General features: G+C 46.3%; 1 protein-coding gene across 1 annotated transcript in view; it reads left to right on the forward strand.

Annotated features, from left to right (window-relative positions):
• The first annotated feature begins 3,810 nt into the window (after positions 1 to 3,810).
• The window catches only part of IFFO2 (intermediate filament family orphan 2), a 42,935-nt gene continuing 20,724 nt past the window's right edge, over positions 3,811 to 26,021 (forward strand). Inside the window, exon 1 of the mRNA XM_063145468.1 lies at positions 3,811 to 4,547. Within this exon, the coding sequence (XP_063001538.1) occupies positions 3,811 to 4,547 (737 nt within the window). The remainder of the gene's footprint in view (positions 4,548 to 26,021) is intronic.

Genomic DNA, 26,021 nt, shown 5'->3' on the forward strand with positions numbered 1-26,021 from the left:
TGGCAGGACCCCGACGTGAGGCTGGTGGCTGTGTAGGATAGGAGCTGCTCTGAGTTCCCCTGTTCTGCGGGAGAGCGACCTGTCTGCCTCCGCTTTTCCTTTGCTTCTGCTCTATCGGCGCGCCTGGATTTTAAAGAGTGTAGCGGTGTGGAGCGTTGGATTAAGATCAGGGCGATGCAGGTTCAAGCCCCTACTCAGCCATGAGGTTCGCTGGGTGATCTTGGGCCAGTCATAGGTGCCTCGTAGCCTAACCTATTCTACAAGGTTGCTTTACTTGTTATTTAAATACTTTTATTCCGCTTCTCATTCAAAAAGATCTCCCAAAATGCTTTTATACATTCTGTTAAAGAACACGGCCCTTGGCGCCCTTACAGGTTTTCAATCTAAAAAGGCACGACACACAAGGAAAAGCGCTGGGGAGGGAAGAGGAAAAACACACAAAGTGGTCTTTCAGCTGAGTTAGTGCAATGGCCATGCTTCCCTCTTCCATCTCCCTCGTCCCCAAAATAAAATGAAGCAAAACCATGTGTATTGTGCACCATCTTGAGCTCCTTGGTGGAAAGGTGGAATGTAAATGTACTAAATAAATAAACACACTTTTCAGGGCAGAATGGTGGGTGACTAAAGAGGTCCACCTTCCACACTCAGTCCCGCCTATCATTTTGCAAAGGATTCTGGGATTACAAGGCAACCCTGATGGTCTGTTTATTTATTTATTACACTTATATACCGCCTCCATAGCCAGAGCTCTCTGGGCGGTTTACAGAGTTGATGTGCAGGACACTGCTACCTAAAGAGATGACCTATCCTGGATCCAAGGTCACGCTAGCCCTGGCCATGTGGTAGGGGTATACACAGGCCTTACTTTGAATCCTGGGTCCATGTGGAATTGTAACGAGGGCAAGAGTTCCAAAATCCATCTTAGAATAAAAACCTTTAAGAGGTCAATCAGAAGATCGCTAAAAATGTGCAAGCTTTCGAGATCAGCAGAGCTCTTCATCAAGCAAGATGTCAAAATAAGCAGGCGGCAGTGGGGGGGGGGAACATCACAGTGTCTGCATATACAGAATCCCAAGGTGAAGTAGTGGGGAGGGGTGTGCAGATATTCAAATTAGGCTCTGCATGTTGGGCAAAGCAACACCTGGCCTCTTTTACCTGGATACACAAAGTGCACCAGGGGCATTGCTAAGGCACTTATTTCATTAGGCGCTTAATTGCCATGTGGGTGGGAGACGCCAGCGCACAGGGAGGAGATGGTTAACCCCTTCCCAACTGCCAGTGTGGTGTAGTGGCTAGAGTGTTGGACTAGGAATTGGGAGATCCGGGTTCTAGTCCCCACTCAGCCATGGAAGCTCGCTGGGTGACTTTGGGCCAGTCACAGACTCTCAGCCCAACCTCCCTCACGGGGTTGTCCTTGTGAAAGAAAAGTGGAGGGGAGGAGGATTATGTACACAGCCTTGGGTTCTTTAAAGAAGAAAAAAGGTTGGATATAAATGTAATGCATAATACATAAATGTGACACCCCCCCAGGAAATCCCCCCCCAGCTTGGCAATTAAGAAAAAATAATCCCTCCCATTGGCTGCACTTTTATTTCTCTGTTTAATTGCCATGTAGAGGGAATTTGGGGAGAGGTGAGTTAAGGGTTCTGTTCCAAACTGTGATTCCCTTTGAAAATCACCCCCTTCATGGCAATTAAACTGAGAAAAATCGGCACAAATGGGGCACTCAGGGATCTGTGGGAATAACATCAGGGGTCCTGGAAAACAGATTCTCCAGCAACAGAGGCCGTCAGTGGGGGAGGAAGCAGCAGCCAGGCACCTCTCCACCGTGCCTGGGTCCAGCTCCAGCTGAGAGCCCCTTCCCTGCTGCTGCCAACTGTCACAGCTGAACTTTTGCAACTAAGAATCTAGTGCCTGAATTTGCTTTGCTTTTCCTCCTCTTGTTTTTCCTCCTCTAAATCTTTTTTTTAGATTGTAAGCCTGTGGGCAGGGACTGTCAAGAAATATTGTATTTTGTACTATGGTTTTATACTGTTGTTTTATACTTTGAATGTTTTTAATTTTTGTGAACTGCCCAGAGAGCTCTGGCTATTGGGCGGTATAGAAATGTAATAAATAAAAATAAATAAATAAAATAAATATTTTTGTAAGGTGCCTTGACAGCCTTTTTGGCTGAAGGGCGGGATGAAAATGTTCAAAAATAAATTCCCAGGCACGCTGCAATAATCCTGCCCTCTTCCTTTAATAATAATAATAATAATAATAATACCGTATTTCTTCGATTCTAAGACACACTTTTCCCCCCATATAAACATCTCTAAAAACGGGGTGCGTTTTAGAATAGTGGGTGTGTCTTAGGTTTGTTTTTTCTGTTCGTGGTACTGAAATTAGTGTAGGTCTTACAATCGATGGCGTCTTAGAATCGAAGAAATACGGTAATAATAATAATAAAGAAATTCACAGAGCGAAGCTATGCGTCAATTCCCAAGGAAGCCTTATGGGATTTACACCCAGGGAAGCTCATACAGGATCGCAGCCTGCGCCCCTCTCTCCCACCTGGGCAGAGCACCTGGGCTAAGCAGGTGGGGGCGTGGCCAACGTAGGATAGGGGCGTGGTCCCCACGTGCAGCAACGCCTGCGCGCCGGAAGGGAAGGAGGGAGGGGGCGTGGCCGCCGCTGAAGCACCGCATCGCGGAGGGAAGGGAGTGGGCGGAGTAGAAGGGGGAATAGGCGTGGCTATGCAAATAGAGGGGCGTGGTTCGGAGAGGGCTATGGAATGAGAGAGTGGGCGTGGCTACGTAATCGGGGTTCGGGGGTAGAGACGGAATGAAAGACATTGCGGAGTGGGCGCGGCTATGCAAATAGAAGGGCGGGGTTCGGCGAGAGGCATGGAAGGAGAGAGGAAAGTGGGCGTGGCTACGTAATCGGGGTTCGGGGGTAGAGACGGAATGAAAGACATTGCGGAGTGGGCGCGGCTATGCAAATAGAGGGGCGGGGTTCGGCGAGGGCCATGGAATGAGAGAGGAGAGTGGGCGTGGCTACGTAATCGGGGTTCGGGGCTAGAGACAGGAATGAAAGACATTGCGGAGTGGGCGCGGCTATGCAAATAGAGAGGCGGGGTTCGGCGAGGGCCATGGAATGAGAGAGGAGAGTGGGCGTGGCTACGTAATCGGGGTTCGGGGCTAGAGACAGGAATGAAAGCGACATTGCGGAGTGGGCGCGGCTATGTAAATAGAGGGGCGGGGTTCGGCGAGAGGCATGGAAGGAGAGAGGCGAGGCGCCGTCGCGGAGTGGGCGCGGCCTCGGCCCCGCCGGCCCCGCCCCCTCAGCCAACCCCAAGCCACTCAGCGGCCGCCTTCGGGTGAGTAGCCGGCGAGCACTGCAGAGGCGGCGGCAGTCGCAGCAGCAGTAGCAGCAGCAGTCGCGGCGGCCGCAGCGGCGCATCTCCTTCCCCCCTCCTGATTGGCTCCTTCCCGCGCGGCCACCGGGTCCATTTCCCCCTCAGCGGCGCGAGGAGGAGGAAGCAGCAGCAGCAGCAGCAGCAGCAGCCCGGCGGGGGAGGGGCCACCATGGCCGCTCCGAACCTTCGGCCGTTCGAATCTCGCCTCGGCGGCGGCGGCGACCGTTGCTCCCCAACGGCCGAATCCTAACGGCCGAAACCGCCGTTACTAACCCTCAATTTTTAAAAAAGCGAGAGATTTTACCTCAAGAAAAGAAGAAGCGAAGGCCGTTGGGGGGGCGGGGGGAGGCCGGCAGGCAGGCAGGCAGGGCTGCAGGGCCATGATGCTCAACTCGATGCTGTTCGGCGAGATGGCGGCGCGGGCTTTCCCGTCGTCGTCGTCGCCGTCGCCTTCGCCGTCTCCCGGGCCCGCCTCGCTGCTCCAGTGCCTGGGCTCCGCGGAGGACGAGGGCGGCGGCGGCGGCGGCGGCGGCGGCCCCCCGGTGACGGCGGCGCTGCGCAACGACCTGGGCTCCAACATCCACCTGCTGAAGGGGCTGAACGTGCGCTTCCGCTGCTTCCTGGCCAAGGTGCACGAGCTGGAGCGGCGCAACCGGCTGCTGGAGAAGCAGCTGCAGCTGAGCGAGCGGGACCGGCGCCTCCGCTACAAGCACTTCCCGCGGCACCAGGCCGTGCAGACCGACCCCCTGCCGCCCGCCATGCCGCCCTACGCCGCCGCCGCCGCGGGGCCCGCTAAGCCCGCCGCCGCTGCCGCCCCGCCGCCGCCGCCGCCTCACTCGGCCTCCTTCTCCTCCTCCTTCTCTCCGCCGCCGCCGCCGGGCCCCTCCGCGCATCTTCCGCACTCGCACTCGCACCCGCCGCCTTCGCACCCGCAGCAGCACTACGGCCGCCTGCCCGGCACCATCTGGAGCTACACGCAGGTGCGGCGGACGGGCGGCGGCGGCCTGGAGACCCTGCAAGGGCCCGGCGTCTCCTGGGTCCACCCGGACGGCGTCGGCGTGCAGATCGACACCATCACGCCCGAGATCCGCGCCCTCTACAACGTCCTGGCCAAAGTCAAGCGCGAGAGGGACGACTACAAGAGGAGGTGAGGGGGGAGAAAGAGAAAGAAAAGAAGAGGCACGGCACGAAAGGAAAAGGGATGGGGAGGGAGGAGGAAAAAGAAGAAGAAGCAGAGGCGGCGGCGCGGGGCCGGGTTTTGCCCCTCCTGGGAGATAGGAGAGTGCGCCTCCTAGTGGTTCTCTGGGACGGAGTGTGCGATCCCAGAGGCCTAGGCCGCCTTTCCCCCTCCTGTGAATTTATTTATTTATTTATTACACTTATATACCGCCCCCATAGCCAGGGCTGTCTGGGCGGTTTACGGAAATTCTACAAAAAAATTAAGATTAAAAACGAGTATACGAAATTTAAAATCCTAAAACGCAATGTTAGACAAAGGTTCTTGGCCCAGGGACGAAATCTAATTAGCCCCAAAGGACGACTCTACTTTCACAACGACAGAGGGTTCAGAAAGCGCTTTATTGATTTAAATCAAGATCTGAGCTCTAAAAAAAGGCCTTTGTCTAACAACAGAACATGCACACATGTGAAGAGTGTAGGAGGAGAGAAAGTCCCACCATTTCTCCTGTGTTAAGCCGCCAGTTACTTCACTTGCTAACACCAGGGACAGGCAACCTGGTGCAGGCCCCACCCCCAGGTGACCTGGACTCCAGCTCCCATGATCCCCAGCCAGTAGATGCGGGTTGTTGTATCCCTGCCCCTCTGGAGTGCAGCTGGGTTTGTGGATGCGTTGATTTAGGCTTGGGGCCCTCCACTTAACTGGGACTCCAGCTCCCATCATCTGTAGCTATAGTAGAGCTAGCCTTGTGTAGCATGAGGGGAGTTGCAGCCCAAACGTCTGGTTTATCTACCCCCTGGTGGAAATGCTTAATTTAGGCCCTGGGGTGCGCCATTTGCGGCCCTCCAGTTGTTTGAGATTGCAACCCCCCTGGGGATGATGGCAGTTGGAGTCCAAGTTAACTGGACAGCCACAAGTTAGGGCTACAAGCCCCACCCACCCCAATTAACCCAAAGCCTCCATAGCCAATGGTCCTGCATGATGGGAGTTTTCCGCTCACACATCTTGAGGGGTGCAAGTGGACGTAGGCTGCAATCCTGAACATGCTCCATAAAACTCCCATTGGCCTCCACTGGGCTTCCTTCTGAGCAGGGAAGGAATCGCTTGGTTGAGAGGCAGAGCGTAAAACTTTAAAAATAATCTATTTATATATGTTTCTAAACTGACCGTCTGTTCTTCCAGGGTGGGGTGCATGCAGTAAAAAAACTTAATTCAATACACCTCTTACCTGCAGCGGATGGGGCATAAACAAGTGGATATAAATAATGGATAATAAATAGGTTTGCTCTGCGAATTCGTTCCTTATTCATTTGGGTTTGTATTTCAGAGGAGCTTAACTGTGAGGTTTGTAGCCTGCTTTTTTTTAAAAAAATTATTATTATTGGCCTGCTCAAGTCAGCTTACAAAATTAGCACTGGAGAAAAAGGGGGTGAGAAAAGTTTGGGGTCAGTCTTTGGGGGCGGGCTGAGTGGTTGAGGTCTCCCTGGATCTGGGGGCGGGCAGTGAATTGCATCTGTTATTTCGTTGCTGGATTTGGACGTTGCCTGTATTAATAGAGGTGTTAAGAAGAAGATTTATTTGGCTTTCTTTAAAATTAGGCATACTAATTTTAAAGCCCTTGACGTGCTCCAGGCCTCTTGCAAAATGGCCATTGGATGGATGGGGGAAGCCAGGAGGAAGCGACTTCTCCCTCTTGAGGAAGGTTAATTCTCTCTGTATTACCTGGCATGCAATTCTGCGCATGTTTACTCAGAAGTAAGTCCAGCTGTGTTTGATGGGCCTTCTTCTCAGGGAAGCCTGCCTAGGATTGTGGCCTTGATGGTTTTTCTTTTGGCACGCTCAAGGCAGCTAGCAAAGGTAGCAGTGGGTGGATCTGGGGCGCCCCCCTCAAAGATGAATCCGAAAGGGGTGCATTGACTTTTAGCTGGATTTGTGTTTTGTTTTTCCCCCCATAAGCAGACGGTGTATTAAATTTGTTTTGGGAGGTTATTGGCCAGAGGGAGGAGGAAGTATGTGGGGTGAAGAGAACAATAGATGGGTTGGGAGAAGGAAGGAAGCCTTTTTCCTGGGGGTGGGGGGGGGGAAGAGGAAGGCAGGCAATGGATGGGGGAGAAGGAAGGGGATTGTTGAACAGGAGAAGATGGTGAGGAAGAGAAAGGATGGATGAAAGGAGAAGAAGATTAGGAACATGTAGGTGGGAAATGAAATGAATTGGAACCTCGGGGAGAGGATGGTTGGGGGAGCAGGGCACGGATCTGGAGGAGAGGAAATGAATAAACACAAAGGAAATACTGAGTAAGAAGGTGCAGAGGAAGCAAATGGCCGGGTGGGGTGGAGGAGAAGCATGAGACTCTACTACGGGGAGAGGAAGTCAAGAGATGAAAGCGGAAGGGAGGAGAGAAAAATCAATGGTTTTGGTTGGAAGGAGGTTGGGGAGGGGAGCAAGTGGGTGAAGAAGGGGGAATAAAGAGAGGAGGCTAGGAATGGAGTGGAGAGGGCCGGGCAGGGCTGTGTAGGAGAGGAAGTGCATCAATGAAGGGGGGGGGGCATTGTGTAGGAATGGAGGAGAAAGGTTAAGAAGGGGAAGGGAGTTAATGCATAAAGGGGGAAGAGAAGGGTGGGATTGGAGAGGGGGGTTGGGGGGTTGGGGGCAGGGAAGAGTGCCCAAAGGCCCATGAGGCCATCTTGGTCTTCCAGAGGGAGTGAGTAACTGGGTAACTCCTGATCTAAGGCATGATGGTGGAAGTATGGGGATTCCCTGCCCCAAGCACTGGCTATGCAGAGCTACTTTGCAGATCATGAGTTAGAGAATGAATACATAAAGGAGAAGAAATAGGGGTAGGTTAGAAGAGAGGAGAGGGGGGGTAGGCGTTTGCAAGGGGGGGAAGAGAGGGAGTGATTACAAATGTCTGGGGGTTGTGTGTGGCAAGGGAGTAAGACAGGGCAGGATATAAGTAGTCAATAGTATAGCAGTTCTTACTCCCCCTTTCTCTCTCTCCAGGGCTGAAAGAGTTAGACAAAGATTCACTGTTCACTAGAGATAACGGAGCGAAAGAAAGAGAAATCCTGGTCCTTCTGGCAGAAAGTCATATTTGTAATGCAGTGCTTAATACTTAGCCTTGTCTGTGCTTTGTGTTTTCTTAGCTTATCTTGGGAGAATTGGGGAGGGGGAGGTGATTATGTGCTGGAGAGGGGGGGTGTCTTGGTTCAGCATGGAGTGGAGGAGATTGCAGATGGCTGTCTGGAGTTTGGTACAAAAATCTCCTGCCTGCTTCTTCCCTAACTCAGCAGGAAGTGGAGGAGGGGGGGGGAGTTCATCAGGTTGGGAAGGGGATTAAAAGGAAAGGGGGAGAGACTGCATGTGGGCCAGAACAGCAGTGCCTTCCGCCACCCCCACACATGCCAGTAGCACAGGAAGTGAATTCTCGGGTGGAATGAGAGGGCGGCCTTTGGAATAGCAGGAGACGAAAAAAGAAAGTGGGGGTGTTGAGGGAGAATTCTTCCCTTAGGACAAGGGGAAATGGGGGTGGGTGGGGTGGGGAGGAGAAAGAAGGACAGATGGGGCCTGGGTTAGGCCTTATGAATGATAGACTGCCAGTCGATGGCTGTAAGGATTTTCCATCCCTTGTTCAAGAAGTGAGTGCCTGAAGAAGAGAGAAGGCATAGAGGCCAAGTCAAAGGTGGGATGATGGCCTATGAATGGCTGCTACTCACAGCAGGGGTGAGCAACTTGTGGCCTACAACTCCCATCAGCCTGAGCCATAGCCAGTGAAGGGAGTTGAGGCCCAAACCTCTGGAAGGCCACAAGTTGCCCAGCTCTGGTGCCCAGGATGGTTGATGGCTTCTGGAGGCGAGTTATTGGACCATCTCCCTTAGTCTTGCGTTTGTGGCAGTGAAGCTTCTCGCGCTGATTGGCTAGGCCGGGGACTTTCTAGCTGCTCAGGGAACACAGGTATCAGCTACGCAATGTTCGCAGTCAAGTTCCTGTGGGGAGCTTGAGTTGTCAGGCAGGGCTTAAAATTTACACGGGGCCTGGGGAAGGGCGAGTGCTGTGGAGAAGGTGGCAAACTGGATTGCTGGCTGGAAGTGGACTCCTAAAAGGTAGCGAGCTCAAGAGACCAGGTGGCTGATGGAAAAGAGTAGTCTAAGCACTCGAGGAAAGTTGGTGGAACTGACAGGTAGGCCTGAGGAGAAAGCTTGGAGAACAGGTCAGGTCTAGGACCTTTGAGGGATTCTGTGTCTTTAAGCCATTCTGCTAGCTGTCTTGACTACAGCGTTGCGATTTAGCAGTCCTAAGGTGACAGTGAGGGCCCATTAGGCTAGCTGTATTTCACATAGACCTTTGGCTAGCTGGTTAGTTCAGAGGATTTCTGCTAGTTATGGAGGCAATAGGCTGTCTTTTTCTCTTTAATAGAAGTTCTGAGTTGAAGTGGGGAGACTGGGGTTGTTTGGTGCCCTTACGGGGAGCATATATGGCAGTACCATGCACAGCAGGAGATGAGAGCCAAACTGAAATACGGTGGTATTAATTGCATGCCCCAGGGCAATTTGGAGGGAGGGTGCAGGAACTGAATCCATTAGCCATGCCAGTCAGGACTTTGTATGTTATGTCCCCTCTCCCTCCCCTCTTCAGTCCAAGGTGTGTATGGGTCAGGGCATCTCCCCCAGGGGTGTGGGCTTGTATATAGGCTTCCTGGTGGGCCACTGCAGGAATAGGTGAAGTTGAGAGAGGAGAGAAGAGAACTGCAACATGAGAGGAATCGGGTGATTTCGGATGGATGAGCATGAGGTTATATCTCCTCTGGAGAGCGGTGAACTGAGCAGACACAACATCAATGCAATGAAAGTTGGAAGATCTGGGGACCAGTGTCCTCATGCCAAACCCCCCCCCCCCCCACAACACCCTAAGGATGATGTATTAGAAAATTAGGATTTGAGGTGTAATTGAAGTTGGAGTGGGAAAGAAACGCCCCCAAAGACTCACTGTTCCACAATCTACTTCTTAAGACACGAAATCTAGAATTTCCTGCAGTCTGGGAGCAAGAGTCCTCATTATAAAGACAACTCCGGGAAGGACTTTCTAGAGACACCTGCATTTTTGCTCTTGTGTGTTGACAGTTTGGTGGTGAAAGCCGGCCACGGATTTCTCCTAGTCGATCCTGCTTTCTGGCTCCCCGGAATGAGCTCAGTGGTGCAGTATTTGGGCTGAAAGCACTGCAGGGGAAGGATTGCTTCCAAACAAAGCTGTTTTAATGTAATGCTTGTCCTTTCTTTTTTAAAAAAAATCTCCATTGGGTAAAAGGCACCTGTACAGCCTCATTCTGTGAACAAAGCAGATCTGAGCTTATTAGATCCTCTGTTTAATCGATTGCCCTTTTCATTTTAGATATATGTCTGTGTGGAGGTGTGAATGAGAATCTGTTGGAAGGTCGCTGCATCTATAGCTACAAGAGGCATAGTACTATTTTTATGTCACACCAGAGCGTTTGGTTCTCTTCGTAAATATCTGAACTATTTTGCAGATCCTACGTTTCCATGTGTTTAAAATTCAGGACGGGAGTTTGCATGCAGCCTCAGCTGTCACTTCACACGTCTTGTGGTGTTTCTGTCTTCATCTAGCAAATGAGTTGATTTTCCTCTTGGCCATTTCAAATAGTCGGTTTGTTACGAAATGCATAGTATTGTGAAAATGGGGCAGCGGTGTGTGAATTAAAATTCAAAGTCTAACTTGGCAGAACATTTGATGGACTTCGTTCACCTTTCTAGCAAATATATAGCGTTACTTTTTCTGGTTCTGATACAGGCAAAAAAACTTGCAATGAGCTGTGGGACCTATGAAAATAACGAATGTAGTTGCAAAAATGGTATACAGGACCCCCGGTGGTTCGCTCACAATCCTGAGGAAGGAAAAAAAAGGCTAAATTTAATCCAGTGATCCAGCCAAGTCTGTTCTCCAAGTGGCCCTCTTACAAAATTACAATGCCCATCCTGCCCAGTGGACCCTTATATGGAGTCAGACGATTGCTCTACGTAATTCAGTATTGTTTGTGCCACGAATGGACCTCCGGATGTTTTAGCCTACATCTCCTAGCAGCCCTAGCAAACATACCCAGTGTGAGGGATCCTGCGAGTTGTAGGCCAAAGCAACTGGAGCACCACAAGTTGCCCACCCTTTGTCTATACTGGGGCACAGCGACTCTCCAGGGTTTCAGCCACGAGTCTTTCTTTCCTGGCCCCTTCCAGGAGATGCCAGGGATCAAAGTCTGGGATCTTCCACTTGCAGGGCCAGGTGCTTAACTGCTGCGCTACAGCCTTTCTGCTCTCTTGCTCCCGCACCGCCAGAGGAGATTCCAGTACCAAGGAATCAGTTAGGAATTCTTACCTCTGTCAAATGCTTCTTTGCACTGGTGGTAACGATGGGATTGGGTACCAATGAGTGCAAAGACAAGAAACTGGTATAAAACAAGGAGATGGCATCTCAAGGAATGTCTCCCCCAGGCCAGTCTCCCAGGCCACTACAATTTCCAGGAGAGGCGTCCGCGCCTACAGATTTCCATTTGGCGAGAACACAAAGTCGGACACCCAACGCCGGCGTGCTTCAGGGGGTTATTGAAAACGTATCTGTTTGCTTTGGCTTTCCGCCAGCCAGCCATGAACTATCTTCCTATCAACCTCGTGGAACTACTGTGTGTATGTGTGTGTATGTGGTCTTTTTTGTTTGCTGGTTTTTATTCTTTCGTAAACATACTTCTTTCAAATGTGAAGCAGTATATAAATATTGTTAATAAATAAATAAGAAAAAGGTTGCCCTTTTAATATGTAAATGGTAAGGCAACCTTTTCTGGCATCGTCTTGATTTTGCTTGGTGGTTTCTAACAATATAAAAATGATTTCCATTCTTCAGTGTTACAGAAGCTCATGTTTTTTTAAACTGTTCTTGTTCCAATATTAAAAAGAGATTATCTTTCTTTCTAGATATCATCAATTTTTTATTGTGAAGTTGGTTATGGAGTGTCTTGTTAGTTGGATACTTAAACTCTTTCCTTTGCTGGTACCCTGTTAATAGAATGGCATTGGTAAATGTGAAACGTTTCTGATGGTTTTAGTAGATTACTCAGGTATTCTTTTAGCAGATGCATTGTGGCGTAGGAGCCCATGACGTTGTCGTAATGAGATACAGTGAAAAGAAAATCCTGCAGTCTTATATCTTCAGTTGGGGACTGAAGTGCAGGTATAATTGCTAGTGGGGGCCCTTGTGAGTAATTCCAGAAGCTACACAGTTCTTCTCTAACCAACAAATTCACGTATTTTGTAATTATTTTTTTGCCAAGGCCTAGTGGCTTTCTTGGCCTCCTAATAAAATCCTACCCCTTGCAGTCAACTTCACTGCAGAACTAAAAGGTTTCAGCAGGCAAAATCGACTTCTGAAATCCAGCCTGTCTTGATGAAATTCCTGGCTAACCGTTCATGCTTCATGAGACACCTTGGCTGGCTGCTGGGAGGAAAATTACATCTTGCACAGTATTCTTGAGAACAGATGGGAATAGACATGTCACATTTATTTATTTTCTGTTATGTGAAATATTTCTAAGCTGCCTTTCAGAGCGGAAGCCCTCCCAAGGCGGCTTACACCATTCAAATTCATAGCGACAACAACAACAACAATAATATAAATAAATAAATACTAGTTCTAAACTAACTAGCATTCTTAATAGGGGATATAAGAGGTACAAAGCCCATAAACTCTTCTGTTAGTATGTTTATGGAATCTTAAGAGATAACAGACACTAAAATGTTGGTTATAGCATAGGGTGTTTTGTGTGTGTGTGTGTATAATTCATTTAGTCCGTTAGTATAATATAGGGATTGTTTGCCCATCACAGTGGCATTTGATGGCAAATCCTGGGTTAATTAATCAACCCTTGAGGTGTGGGGATTTGCACTGTGTGTGATCTGCTTGCATTTTCTGTAAACAACTGCTGATCAGCGCGTCAGCGTCATGTGGGAACCCAGACCAATGGGTTGTTCAGGAGAGGAACAACTCAGCAGTTAACCCAACAACAAATGGCCATGTGTTGTCCAAACCCGGTCACTATGTAATTAGGCCAAGAGCACCTTGGTTAGCCCAGTGTGTAAGGGGAGCAAGAAAGAACGCGTATAAGAACTTTGAAACTAAGAACTGGTGCTTGAATTTTGCTTTCCTTCCACCTCCCTCCCAATTTCTTTTCCCTTTGTGTCATATCTTTTATATTGTAAGCCAGAGGGCAGGGACTGACTCATTGTTAATCTTTGTAAACCACTCTGGGAGCCTTTTTTGGCTTAAGAGTGGAGTAAAATCATTGTAAATAAATAATATTTAAGAGAGCCCACCGTAGAACATTTCTGTTGGTATTCTGACCATTTTTATTTTTTTTTGGAAAAATGATAAATCTGCCATGCCACAGACCTCAGTTGTTTGTGTGAGTCTCAATTGAGCAAGCGCTGAAGACTTATGGAGAATGTATGATTCAAGCGTAGCAGTTCTGAAACAAAACTTAAAGTGAATACAGTTTATTTTTGTAACTTTTCTAATCCTCTTCGCTCATTTCTCCAGTTGTATCTTTCCCCCAGAAACGAAAAAACTACAATGCACATTAGTCAGAATTAGAGTATGAAACAAATATTTTGTTGTTCCCAAGAGAGCTGTGACGTGTTTCCTGACCTGCAGCTTCTTTGTGCTTCATGGCATATCACTTGAGAAACTTTAAAATAGCCCGAGAGCCTTGCTATTCAAAGAGAGAATTTTTATTACTAGGTGTATACAAGCCTTTGGAGGGTGTCTAAAATAGCTTTTTCAGCGCTGGCCACTGTGAACTTTCATAGTCAGGGGAAAAAAAGTTTTCTCAAATCGTTTTCTGAAGATATATAGCTATCATTTATTTTTAAGACTTATATGCTTTTACAAGACAAAGCAAATACATGTAAACAAGATTATGGGGAAATAATTCAGTTTCCTGCTTAGTTAAAGAAAACCTGCAGCTTTCATTGATTCAATTGTGATAATTGAAAGAAGAGAAATGTCGGCTTTTGATCTGGTTTTAATGAGGATCCACATCCCGTTGGAGATCCACATGAATCTGAACAAGCCGATACTGTAATCTAAATTAGTTGTTGACTGGCAGTAATCGTAGCATGTTGACCCTCTTCCAGCCTGATCCTAAGCATGTTTACTCAGGCATAAATCAGACTTAGTAGTAAGTTTGCTTAGGATTGCAGCTTTTTGTTTGAATAGGCATCTACTGTGGAAGGGGCATTAGTTTCTCTGATTTTGAATGACTACATTGCTTAAAGCCTGCACTCATTGTGACTCCTAAGCTATTTAGAGTAAGGAATATACTGTCTGCTTTGAACGAAGAGAAAATATATTTTCTTGAACCTGCTAGTTAGCTCCAAGTTTCAAACGTATGGCTCAGAGGATGCTTTGTAAGGTCTAATTGTTCAAATCTAGATCAATATAACCTAACGACTTATTTTCTTTCATTTGCACACTTAACGTCTGACGAAGAATCCCATTTGATCAACCTTTTTGGCTTTACAGAATTCAGTCTTTGGTCAGGCTACTTGTTTCTGTTGGAGCATTTAGTCTTCAGCATTTGCACACTGTACATGTATAAAGTGTGTGTGTGTGTGTGTCAAACTGCTTGCGTTCTCATCTTTGTGGTGCTGCACTGCATATTGATAAATATTGCAATAAGGTTTTGGTGTGTGGTTTGAATTATAGCTCTGTGTGGCCAGCTAAAGTCTGCTTAGTTAGTGAAAATCCCTTATTGAGTGTTCTGTTTTCTCATTTCTGAAGAGGATTTTTCTTTTTAAAGTTTCTGCAGAAAGCCTATTGATCAGTCTGTCTGGAACTTTAGTTCCAGCACTTGAATGGATTTGTATATTATGGTTCCAAAATTGCCTTTAATTGGTCCAGACGTTGAGTGTCTATCAGGCGGTTGGGTCTTCCTTGTGACAGTGGAGAGAAACTAACTTGTTAATAATGCTTGAGCTGGAAATAATTGCTTTTCCTCCGGTTGCACTTTGATTTGGCAGATTAATAAAGTCCAGTTGAGGACAGGGATTATTCCAAATTTGCTGCAGCTGGGGTGGGGGAAAGGTTATCATTGCCAAAGGGAAAGCGTGACAAAACCAACAAACTCTTGTTTTTCAAAAATAAGGAACTTAATAAAAATGCGCTTAAAAGCAATCTGTGAGGAATGTCTAAATCAACTTTTAAGTTAAAATATCACTGTAACAAGATGCAAATGTTATACCAGCAGAGGCCAATCGAAAACAAATGATTTTTGATATGGGAAGGAATTCCAGTCAAGTTATAACTCTTTCCTGACCATTTTTCTGGTTGCACAACTCCTAGCAAGAACTCCTTGTTAACTGCATTGCTTTTCCGGCAGGCATTTTGATTGGGCCTTATGGAGAAAATGGCTTGAAGGATTTTTGTCTTGTGTCACCTAACGAAATGAAGAATTCATGCTAAACGTGTGTAGTTTGGATGCAGAAAGCCAACTTTTGATCTGTGAATTTTTAAATAAATGCTAGAATCCTGGGTGGTGTGTCTTTTTGGGATTGGGGTGTGTGTGTCTGGTTTTTCTGTAGAGGCACACCGTGGTAACTTCTGAAGCAGTTACGAATTGTTGGTATTTGTAAGATTTTCTTTCGCATCTATCCTAACTTGATAGTGATGGGGGAAGAATATGCAGTGAATTTGGATATTTATGAAGTAGCTGGGTGGGCACGTTAGAGAAATTCTTTGCCGCGTGCTTTCCCTTTTTTCTCTGTTTGCTTGTGTTATTTCTAACACAGTCAACTTAGAAGAACCTGCCAAACTTTGCCCAAGGCTTAAAAAGTGACACTGACACAATAGAATGGAGACGAAATTGACCATACATATTCCATGCAGTAAAACTACTTCTAATAGTTCTTTGGCTTGATGGTTCATTAGCTGTTCCAATGGTTCAGTTGCTTCCTTTCTCTTTACTTAGCATTCTTGTGCTTATCTCCACTAGCGTTCTAATCAGCAATCCCAAACATTTGCCATGATGTCAAAGTGTCTTACAGATAAGCTCTGTAGCCAAAACTTTCAAAAGGGAACTGAGAAGATTGCATCACTTAACAAGTGATACCCATGTAGATATGATCTTGAGCTCACCCCACCCCTTTACAAAATTCACTAGCAGTTTAAGGTGCCACAGGATTTTGGCGAGATGTGTTTAATTAAGGAAGTCAAGTATGGTGATCCATGCATTTTGGTCTCTCTACCTTTGGATGGTTTGGGTCTCTAATCTGCTTTGCTGTGAAGGTAGGGCCATAGCAAAGCAAACAGGTTTTTAAATCCTACTCAGATAACATCTGAAGACATGAGCATAGAAGCCTCTGGTGAAAATAGAAACCTAGGCACAAGATATTTCTAGCTCTTCATTATGTGTAATCGTAGGCTTAAATGGCTGTATAATGCAGTCCAAGTGTTATGCTGTCTGTAGCTAAAGTAGGCTGAGGGAGAGCTCAGCAGCTGCTTTTTTTTTTACTGCAGTTCAGGGTTTGTGGGGACACGGCCAGGATTCCTGCCCCCCTCCATTGCCTTTTTACTTCTGTGCAATTTTTATTTCTTCCCTAAGGGCTCTTGGCTAACCGTCGGGCTGTGCATATGTGAAAAGTTGCAATCCGCGTTTTGTTTAATATATGGTGAAGCTGCAAATGTGTGAAAGGAATGCAGGCTACTGAACCCTCTAATTAAATCTTAATGTAGGCCTTTTGAAAACAGAATCCATATATTATTATTTTTTTACCATGAGGCTATAGTGCAATGCAGATGGATTATTTTGTCCTCAGCTGCCTTCCTAAAGCCCTACTGAGTGCTGTATCTTTCAGCTGATCTTCCCTTGCTGTTTCTTTGCATCTCCAGTGTAATGTTCGCAATGTATATGTAGGTGGCTGTTTGACAAAGAAATCTAGCAGCTGTTCCTTATGTTGTATTAATGAAAGATGGATGCTTCGCTTCTAGAGCGTTTGTTATCGCTATCCAAAGGTCTGTTAGCTGTGTACCTCCTGAAAGGAACTGCACAGGAGTTTCTTAATTATTGCACATTTCTTTATCCCCCTGATAATTCTCATCAAGGAGATCTTTAACACTGCAGTCCTATATACTGGGGTGAGCAACTTGCAGCCCTCCAAATGTTTTGGCCTGCAACTCCCAGCATCCCTCACCATTGGCTGATGGGATTTGTAGGCCAAAACCTCAGGAGGGCTGCAAGTAGCTCACCGCTGCTATATACGCTTCCCTGGGAGTAGGTCCCACTGAACTCAATAGGACTTCTTTCAGAGTAGATACACATAGATACACATATTCCCAGGCAGTGGGGCAGATGAAAACATGTGTGCTAGTTCCTTTCTAAAAGAGATGGTTTTAATGGCTGGCGTTCACTATCTGGGGGGAAATGGCATATGCAGCCTATGCTTTAGTGCTCAGTTCCTCTGCAGCGGGTTTTATTGCCAAAGAGGCAAGCCACTTCTTGAATTTCATAACAGCTTGTCTCTTTGGCATTGGAACCTTTGCAATGAAATTGAAAAGTAATGCCCCTGTTCTACTACATGTGTTCCTCCCGTGTGTGAGTGTCCCTTCTTTGGATCCTGACCACAAAATGCTCAGGAAAATACAGTAATTGGGTCAACCTTTATTAAAAAGCCCCTGCCCCACTCCCTACCTAGTAATTTGCTTGCAATGCTCTTCTGATTAATTTTCTTCTCCAATGTGTGGGAATGTTCTCCTTTTAATCTCTGGGGAGACAAATAATTCTACCCCATGAATGCAGAGCTGTTTCATCCACAGCCTATTACATCAGTTTCGTCCCTAAATCTCCTTCACAAACAAGAACGTTAGGGCAGCCGAGAGAATGGCTTTCTGTCTCCATTAATGATGTGTCTTGCTTGTTAATCACACAGATCTGCACTCTAGTTACAATATTGTGCGAAGCTGAATTATAAGATGATGCGTTTTGAGTGTGGGCATGCCCAGGAAAGCATAATCTGCACTCATGTGGCAATCATGCATTCACTGGCTGCTGTAATCCTGCCAGGATTCACATAGTCCCTTTGAACCAGTTATAATTGCCCAGAATAATAATAAAAAAAAACCAAACCACACCAGTGAAAGAAAATTAATATTCCCTTGAATGTTCCTCACTGTTACTGTTTTTTTTCTCCTTTGAAAAGTTGATCAAGAATGACCTGCTACGAGGAAACAAGTGGAGAGTCCCTCTTGTGTCAGTGCTGTAATCAGTGCTTCAGTGGGAATGAGCAGCAAAGAGTAGGATTTATGTTTTGTATTTTCTTTAAGGTCTAAACGGGTATCTGGCCACTTTCAGCACTTGGTGATTTGATTTGATTTGATTTATTACATTTATATACCGCCCCATAGCCGAAGCTCTCTGGGAGGTTTACAAAAGTTAAAAACAGTGAACATTAAAAAGTATACAAAATTTTTAACCATCAAAAACATAAACAGTAGAAAAACAATGGTATCCGTTTAAAAACAACAGTTCTGGGGTCCATTAAAAAACAAACTTAGCGTTGTTAAATGCCGTTAAATGCCTGGGAAAAAAGTCTTGACCAGGCGCTGAAAAGATAACAATGTTGGCGCCAGGCGAGCCTCATTGGGGAGATCATTCCATAATTGGGGGGGGGGGGCACCACTGAAAAGGCCCTCTCCCTTGTTGCCATCCTCTGAGCTTCCCTTGGAGTAGGCACTCAGAGGAGGATCTTAGATGTTGAGCGCAGTGTACGGGTAGGTTCATGTCGGGAGAGGCGTTCCATCAGGTATTGCGGTCCCAAGCCATGTAGAGCTTTATAGGTTAAAACCAGCACCTTGAATTGGGCTAGGAAACGTATAGGCAGCCAATGCAAGTGGGCCAGAAATATGTTCAAACCTCCTTGTTCCAGTTATCAATCTGGCCGCTGCATTAAAGGCAGGACTAAAGGCAGGACTAAAGGCCCAAAGTCCAAGAAAGTGCCGGCATATTGTAGCTTATTAAAGCTGTTATTGCCATTAATGAAGCCATTTGGAAAGCAGGCAGCAGGAACTGCACAAAAGCTGGGAAACCAGGGAACTATCAGTATTTGGGGGGCAGGGGAACAGGGCGTGGTTATATGGGGAACTTGTAGGGCTGCGTTTGGCTCTCAGACCTAACATTCTGCACTCCTGGCTTAAACTCTGAATAAAACGATTTCTGAATGCTCAGTGATTGTCAGGAGCAGGTTGAAAAACGCCTAAGGTTTTCCTGGAAAAGTGTCAGTTTTTTGTCAGAATGAGAAAAATTGTCCACATTCTTAAGTTCTGTGATTTTTTTTTTTTTTTTTTTTTTGTGGCATTCAGGTTTCTGACCACGTCATTATCCATGAGGTATAACTTCAGGAAAATCTACCCTCAACGGCAGGCCTTAATGCCCAATGTTTCGTGGTGGGTTTGTTGTTAAAATGCCTGGAAACTATTAAAGCATCTGTCATCTCCTGATGTCAGCAAAACTAGAGTTTGAACCAGTTATTGAAAAACTGATTGACTTGACCATAGCGAGCAAGTCTTGAGAAAAGTATTGCCTTCCACTGTTTTCCTATCAACCTTGCTTCTCAGCCAAACCAGCTGGCAATCATATTGGTAGGCAATATTAAGGTATCTGCTAGCATGAAATTAGAAGTGCGGGGTTACTACTAGCAGGTTTACTAGCCGTTTTTCCCATGTCGTTGGCATTTGAGGGATAGAAGTTCATGGGGATGGATTATCCAGTGTGCTTGGGCAGATTTTTGCAAAGCTACGTCGGTGCAGAGGCATTCAAATGTGCCCGGCGTTTGCGATTGCAGCCCTGTTTTGGAGTAAAAGAATTTCCCCACGCTAGTGAATTGTCTGCAAACAGTCTAAATTCTGGTAGCATAATGGCACAGTGTGCTTCTCTCGTCCATCCCTGTGCGATAGGTGCTAGTATAGCCTCCCCCAACCAAGTGCCCTCCTGATACAACTGCCATCAGCCCAGATCATTTTTGTCATGCTGTCTGGGGTCTGTAGTCCAAGACACTGGGAGGGCAACAGGTTGGGGAAGGCTATTTTAATTGTGTTGGCTCATTTCAGCCTTGGCTGATCATGGCCTAGAGGGAGTCATCAGGAGGGATGCAGTCCTCAGGGTAAACTGTGGGACACCTATTAGAACCTAATCCATTTAAGTCTGCGCCTGTTCCTCCGCACCTTCTTAAGCCTCCGACCATGCAGACTTCCTGACTTCAGTGTCATCAACTTTTCTTTTCCCATTTTCCCTCCCACCTGCATTTTTGTAATGTCTCACGGGATGATAAAGTTCCCCCACAAATTTATGTATATTTATTGGGTCCTAATCAAGGTATTGCCTGGCCATAACTTCTAGGATGCATTGATATGGGTGGGTTGAGCTCTAAGTGCTGTGAATGGTTTCTTAATCTTTTGTGTAGAGTGTTTCTGGAAGCAGAATGTGGAACCGGGTAGACTTTAAAAACAAGTGAAACCTTCTTCAATATAAAAATAAATCTGTGCTCGTTGACTAGCGTTCCATAATGGACATATGGCAAAGACTGGCCTGCCTGACTTCAGCAGCTTTTCAATATTGGCTCCCTTTACGTCTTTCACTGCTGCTGCAGTTCTCTTTAATTTCTAGTTTCAGGTCCATCAGTCGGCTTTATTTCTAAGAACGAGGTCTGTGAATGTGTGTATATGTGCTTTTCCCCCCTTTGTTTTCGACCTCTTCATATTGCACAGCTGCGTTAGACGGCTGGACAGAGCTATTCTCTGCCTTGCTTGTCCGGCTTTCCTGTTTACTTGGCCTTGCATGTGGTTTTTAAAAGGATGCTGACGCATGACCCAGTCTAGCACTCTTGTAATTGGGTGTCCCTCTAAAGGCGAGGGAATGAGGCCATAGCGTCTGCCGCTGTGTTCCCTGCGGCCGCTTCTTTGCATTAAAATGAAAAGCATCGAAGCTGTAGTGCCTTCGCTGGTTTGATGCTTCTCACACATCCATGCTCCTGCCAGCACAGTGCCAAATGGCCACCATACCTGACTGATGTCCAGGAACTGGTTCAGAGGCCAAATGTGTAAGTTTTAGCATTACCGTGTGTCCCGCCAATATTCCCCGCCCCCCTGGTGGTTCGTTTGCTCAGGGCTCTGCCGGATATGTGGAAGGAGGGGTATAAAAGACTTCTTTTCTCAGTATATAACCCAAGGGGCGTGGCTCAGTGGGAGAACACACGCTCTGCATACAGAAGTTCAGTTCCCGGCAACATCTCCAGGAAAAGTTCCTGCCTGAAACCTCTGAGAGCCGTTGCTGCCAGTCCGTGTCAACAGTACTGGGCTAAGATGGACCAGTGGTCTGACTCAGTAGAAGGCATCTTCCTATGTTAAAGGCAGAGGGTTACCCTGCCCTGCAGGTCTGAGCTTGGGTGAATCCCTCAGGAGTAAATTGAAGAGCAGGTTGAGGACCACTCATGGGCAGTCATCCTGGTTTGGGGGGTGGGGGTGGGCAGTTCTGGTATAGGGAAGTGTTTTGTGTAGGACAGGGCTGGGTAGCATCTTGTGTCTCTCTAGATAGCATACTGAAACTCCCATCAGCCACAGCCAGTGGTTAGGAGGACCATAAGTTTCCCATCTCTGGAGGCAGAATAATAATAATACCTCTATCTGGCTAGGTGAGCCTGCCATTTTGTTGGGACAAGATTGCTTGATGCTTTCTTTCCTTTTCATTTGCAACATCCCATGACCGCTGCTGGCTCTGTCCTGTCAGCTCCCCGGCCCCTCCTGGCTGCACCAAAAATAAGCTCCCTCGCTTTTCAAAAGCAAATATTTCATTGCTCTTTGCAATGCTTCCAAGTACTTTGTAACTTGAGGAAAATGCGCTATATATGGCTGTGCCAGTGAGAACGGCGTCTTGTTGCCCTGTTTCTCATTGGAAACGTTGCTTGCTGAGATTCAGTTGTGAGGATTAACTTGGCTGTGCTTGACACACAATTAGCCTTGCACACGAAACCACTGGCTGGTGATGAATCACAGAATAGTTGAGTTGGAAGGGGGTCTATAAGGCCATCAAGTCCAACCCCCTACTCACTGATCGTCATTCGGTCTTACTGTAGTATACTTGCAGATGAGTTGCTGGGATGAATGTGTAAGAATCACCTTAAACACCATAAAGTATGCATCAATTCTTGTGTAGCTTCCCTTTCACTGGAGTTCCTAAAAGCTCCACCTGTGTATAAATAAAGACAGCAAGCTGAAGTTCTCAATGCACTTCATTTCTGTATGAATGGTCTGCCTGGGGGACGCTGGGAGCTGTAGAACTTATTTCTGTCTAAACAGGCATAGGAATGTGCCCTAAATGTACCTTGTTTCACCCCTCACTCACACCCTTCTTAGCTCATTGGATCATCAAATGGTCAAAGTTGCCAATGAAATGTACATCGTGTAAAATCCTCTCATCATATCATCATACGTCTTTCAACATTTTTGAACTGTTGCTTAAAATTCAGTAGACACTTACGTATTAATGTTATGCAGCGACTCTGACAGGTAGTTTACAATGTGGCGATATAGATATTGCCTAAGCAAGAAAATGCTCTCTAAAACATGAGTTCTGTTTTTAATTATCTTGCACCCCGGAGCTCTTTTCAGCAAACTAATCCTCTGCTCTTCAGATTGCCAAAATAATTACCTCTTTCAAAAGTGAGCCAAAAGAATTCTGTTTTTACCTCCAGTTATAATAACTACAGTGCTACAGAAAGCGAAGAATGGGTTTCTTTTTTCCTTGCCATAGATGTTTCATAAGCTTTGCTGCTAATTGTTTTTCCAGTAGGACTTAGATCATACGAAAGCAGTTAGCGTTCAGTTTGCTAAGGGATATTTGGAGCTTTAATTTTTTTTTTTAAAGAATATACTACATAGTTATTCGGCAGAAAGGAGGACTTACTGCAACTTTTGAACTAGTTCTGGTCAGATTTGGCTGGCATGTGTAGAGTGAAGTGAATCTTCCAGAAAGAGTCTTATGAAGATAACCTCTCAGACGGACTGTCATAGGTGTTGTGAATGACAAGGCCTTGGGTCTCTGTTTTACATGGAGGAGGAAATCAACTTTATGCAGAGGAATAAGTCTGATATTTTGCTCTAAAACTTTGTTTACTCAATAAGTCCGTTTGAGCTTCAAGTGAACCTGTCTTGTGACTGGTGTTTTAAAACATTTGAACAGCTTTGTTTGACGTTTTAAGGAACTCCCTTGATACGCAATAAAATGGTTTAGGAGGCAGTTAAAAACAACAACAAGAATGGATCGAAATAAGAAATCCACTATATCCGTAGATGTAGCTGAAATCTGCCAGCTGATCTGACAAATCTCCGCATGGTCCGTTTGGAGTCCACTCAGAGCAGCCCCTTCTGTCTCTTTGTGAAACTTTTTGCCCATTGATGCCAAGCAAGCACCGGCATTGTTTAATATTGGGTGCTTGCTGAAGACATTTTTTTAATTTAACCAGCCATCATTTAATTTTAAAGATTTCTAAGTGTACTTTGATTCTTACCTCTTTACCCCACCCCTTCCTTTTTATTGTGGATCTTTATTGGGAACTTTACTGGATGTAGAGTGACATATAAATCCTGCAAATAAAGGATCTTCTTAAATATGACCAGAGCAATGTAGAGTGTTCTTTAAAAACCATTTGTCCTAATAACCCATCTGGATGACGTCTTTGTGAACATACCGCCACCCCCCCCAATTGTGACTGACTAGGAATAGCTACTGCAGGATGTGGTTTAGAATAATTCCCAGCTGCTCCAAAGCTTGGCTTGTCTGTTGCCTTTTATTTTTCCCTTCTGAATTCAGTTCCTTTCTGCTGAATCTGGAGGTCAGTAACACAAAGGCTTCTGTGGCTTTCATCCCAGTCATACGCTGCTACAGCGTGCCCTTCAGCAGACGTAAGGAAGGTGATTCAGAAGCGTGGTTTGTTCACTCTTGGCAACTTCTGAGATAACGCATTGTGGAAGGCTCGCTCTGTCCTCCTTTCTCTTGTCGGGCGGCTAACTTTCCTGTTGCTTCATTTAAGCCTTAAGCAACATGTATCCCATCTGCAGAGACATGTTTCAGTATATCCTTCAGATGAGTAACCCTTTGAAGGCTTAGCTTGTTTTCATGGTATCTTCAAAACAATAAGCCCCATCACTTGGATTACAAAAAAAGAAGTATTTATTGACAGCATTTTTACTCTGTTCTTTAGCCAAAAAAAAAAAAAAAGTCTCCCAGAGCGGCTTACAAAGTTTAATAACAACAGAGTCCCTGTCCTCAGGCTTACGGTCTAAAAACACGGCACAAAAGGAAAAGGGATTGGGAGGGAGAAGGAATAAAGCATAACTCGGGCACTGGTCCTTAGTTTCAAAGTTTTTGTAGGTGTTCTTTTGAGCAGAAATCTCTGGAGTAATTAGTTTTCCTGGATCTATTTTCCCAGGATCACACAAGCTGACTAGGAATCTCCTTCTCAAATGTGTGGATGCTATCCCATCAGAGCTTTTCTGGGTTGCCACCCATTCAAATAAGACTCAAAAATGGGTCGCCGCTTAATATAGGGAATACTAATTTCATTTTTAAAAGTCTGTGGGAAATGTGTGTTGGAATTGGCTCTGGAGAATTGCAAATGATAAAGACTGGGTTCACACGACACCCTCACCCATGATGGTTTATTTTCCAGAACAACCCAGGATGGGTTTGCATGTTTTCTGTGGGATGTTCCCTCTGCCACAGTGGGTTATTCCCCCCAGATAAGCCATCCTGAGAACCCACGGTCTGCAATAAGGGTTGTTTTGCCATGGTGGGTTAGTGCGTTGTCTGCTGCCCAGCATGGGTTTTGGAGACTGCATACAGAGCCATGGTGGGCAGGAGGAGGAGAGGAAGGGCTGACGGTGAAATGAACTACTCTGCAGCTTGTTTGCCTGTTGGTCTCATGGGAGCACAGTAGGTTGTTAGCGTAACCACCCACCCAGCCTAGCTTGCCACCCGCCATGGGTCAGTGTGATGTGTGAATCCATCTTGCTTTGTACTAGAAGAACTCAGGGCAGGCTAGTACGGAAATATCCCAGCTCTTATTTCAGAACAGCTCCTTTGCATTCCCCCCCCCCCCCCCACAAAGGAGATCTTTGCAACAGGAGCCCCGGAGCATAGGACACATTCAAATTTGACCACAATTGGCTGGAATGCTTTTTTTAATTAATTGCAACTATTGCACAGGAGCAGCTTAGTGGGCGCGGCCTGCTCAAATTAAACGTAGAACTTTAAAGAATGCAGCCAAAACCACAACTCCGCACATTCCGCCTGGTCCTTCTGTAAACTTAAGCGCGGAGGAGCGTCGCTGTTAAAAAGCTTGGAACCGATACAGCATTGCTCTGCGAGTGTGGCGTGTGTTTATTGTGGCTCCAACAGCAAGTTGTTCTGTTCTCCCCCCCCCCCCCAAGGTGAATTTAATCACCGTGCAAAAATGTTCAATGCTTACAAGGTAGGAGCTCACCTCCCTGGCATTGTCATTGTTCTGACGTGAGCATACCATTCCCATGAAATCTCTGGCTAACCTTCCCCCCCCCCCCTTTCAGGACGAATCACATTTCCATTTTTGGGCATAATTAGCAAGAATAGGTACAGAAATCAGTTCAGTTGACTTGTGATGCAGAAGGGAAGGCTCTTACCCCAGACCCCAATGTCAGTGTGGGGAAATGCATCTTAATTAGTTGTTAGAGACTTCATGCAGCGTTCCCCAACTTGGTGCCCTCCAGATGGTTCATGCAACTTCCATCATTTGTCGGCCATCCCACCAAGACAGTGTCACTGACCGAGTGGTTGTCTCCACATTGAAAATCTGCCCTTTTCTTCAGTAAACAAAGTCTCCTGCATATAGAATGTGGTTTCTAGTAGCGTGGTGTTGGGAGCAGGTAGTGTAGGGGGTGCTGGCTCAGAGACAGAGCACATGCTTAAATCCCCAGCGTTTCCCGGAAGGCTAGAAAACACCCCAAAAAACCCAGACAGCCACTTCTAGTCAGTATAGACAATACAGAGCCAAAATTACCCAAGGGTCAGATTCGATGTAAGGCAGCTCCTCTTACGTTCCTAGTGGGAAATGACGTTGCAAGCTCTGGACAGCTTCACTGGAGAATACTGTTGCATTTGAGCCAGCTTTTAATGGAATCGGATGTTGCCATGAAAATCACAGTGTTTTGTGTGGAGCCATTCAGTAGCCATTTAATTTTGCGCTCCAGTAAAGACCCAAGAGTCACGGGGCCGGAGTGCCCTTTTTCCCTGGATTAAGTTTTAAGAGTCTTAATATAAACAGAATCCCGCTGAAATGCTTGTAGTTATATTCCATCTACTTGCAGTG

This window comes from Elgaria multicarinata, chromosome 20 (assembly GCF_023053635.1).
Source record: "Elgaria multicarinata webbii isolate HBS135686 ecotype San Diego chromosome 20, rElgMul1.1.pri, whole genome shotgun sequence".
NCBI classification, from domain to species: Eukaryota; Metazoa; Chordata; class Lepidosauria; order Squamata; family Anguidae; genus Elgaria; species Elgaria multicarinata.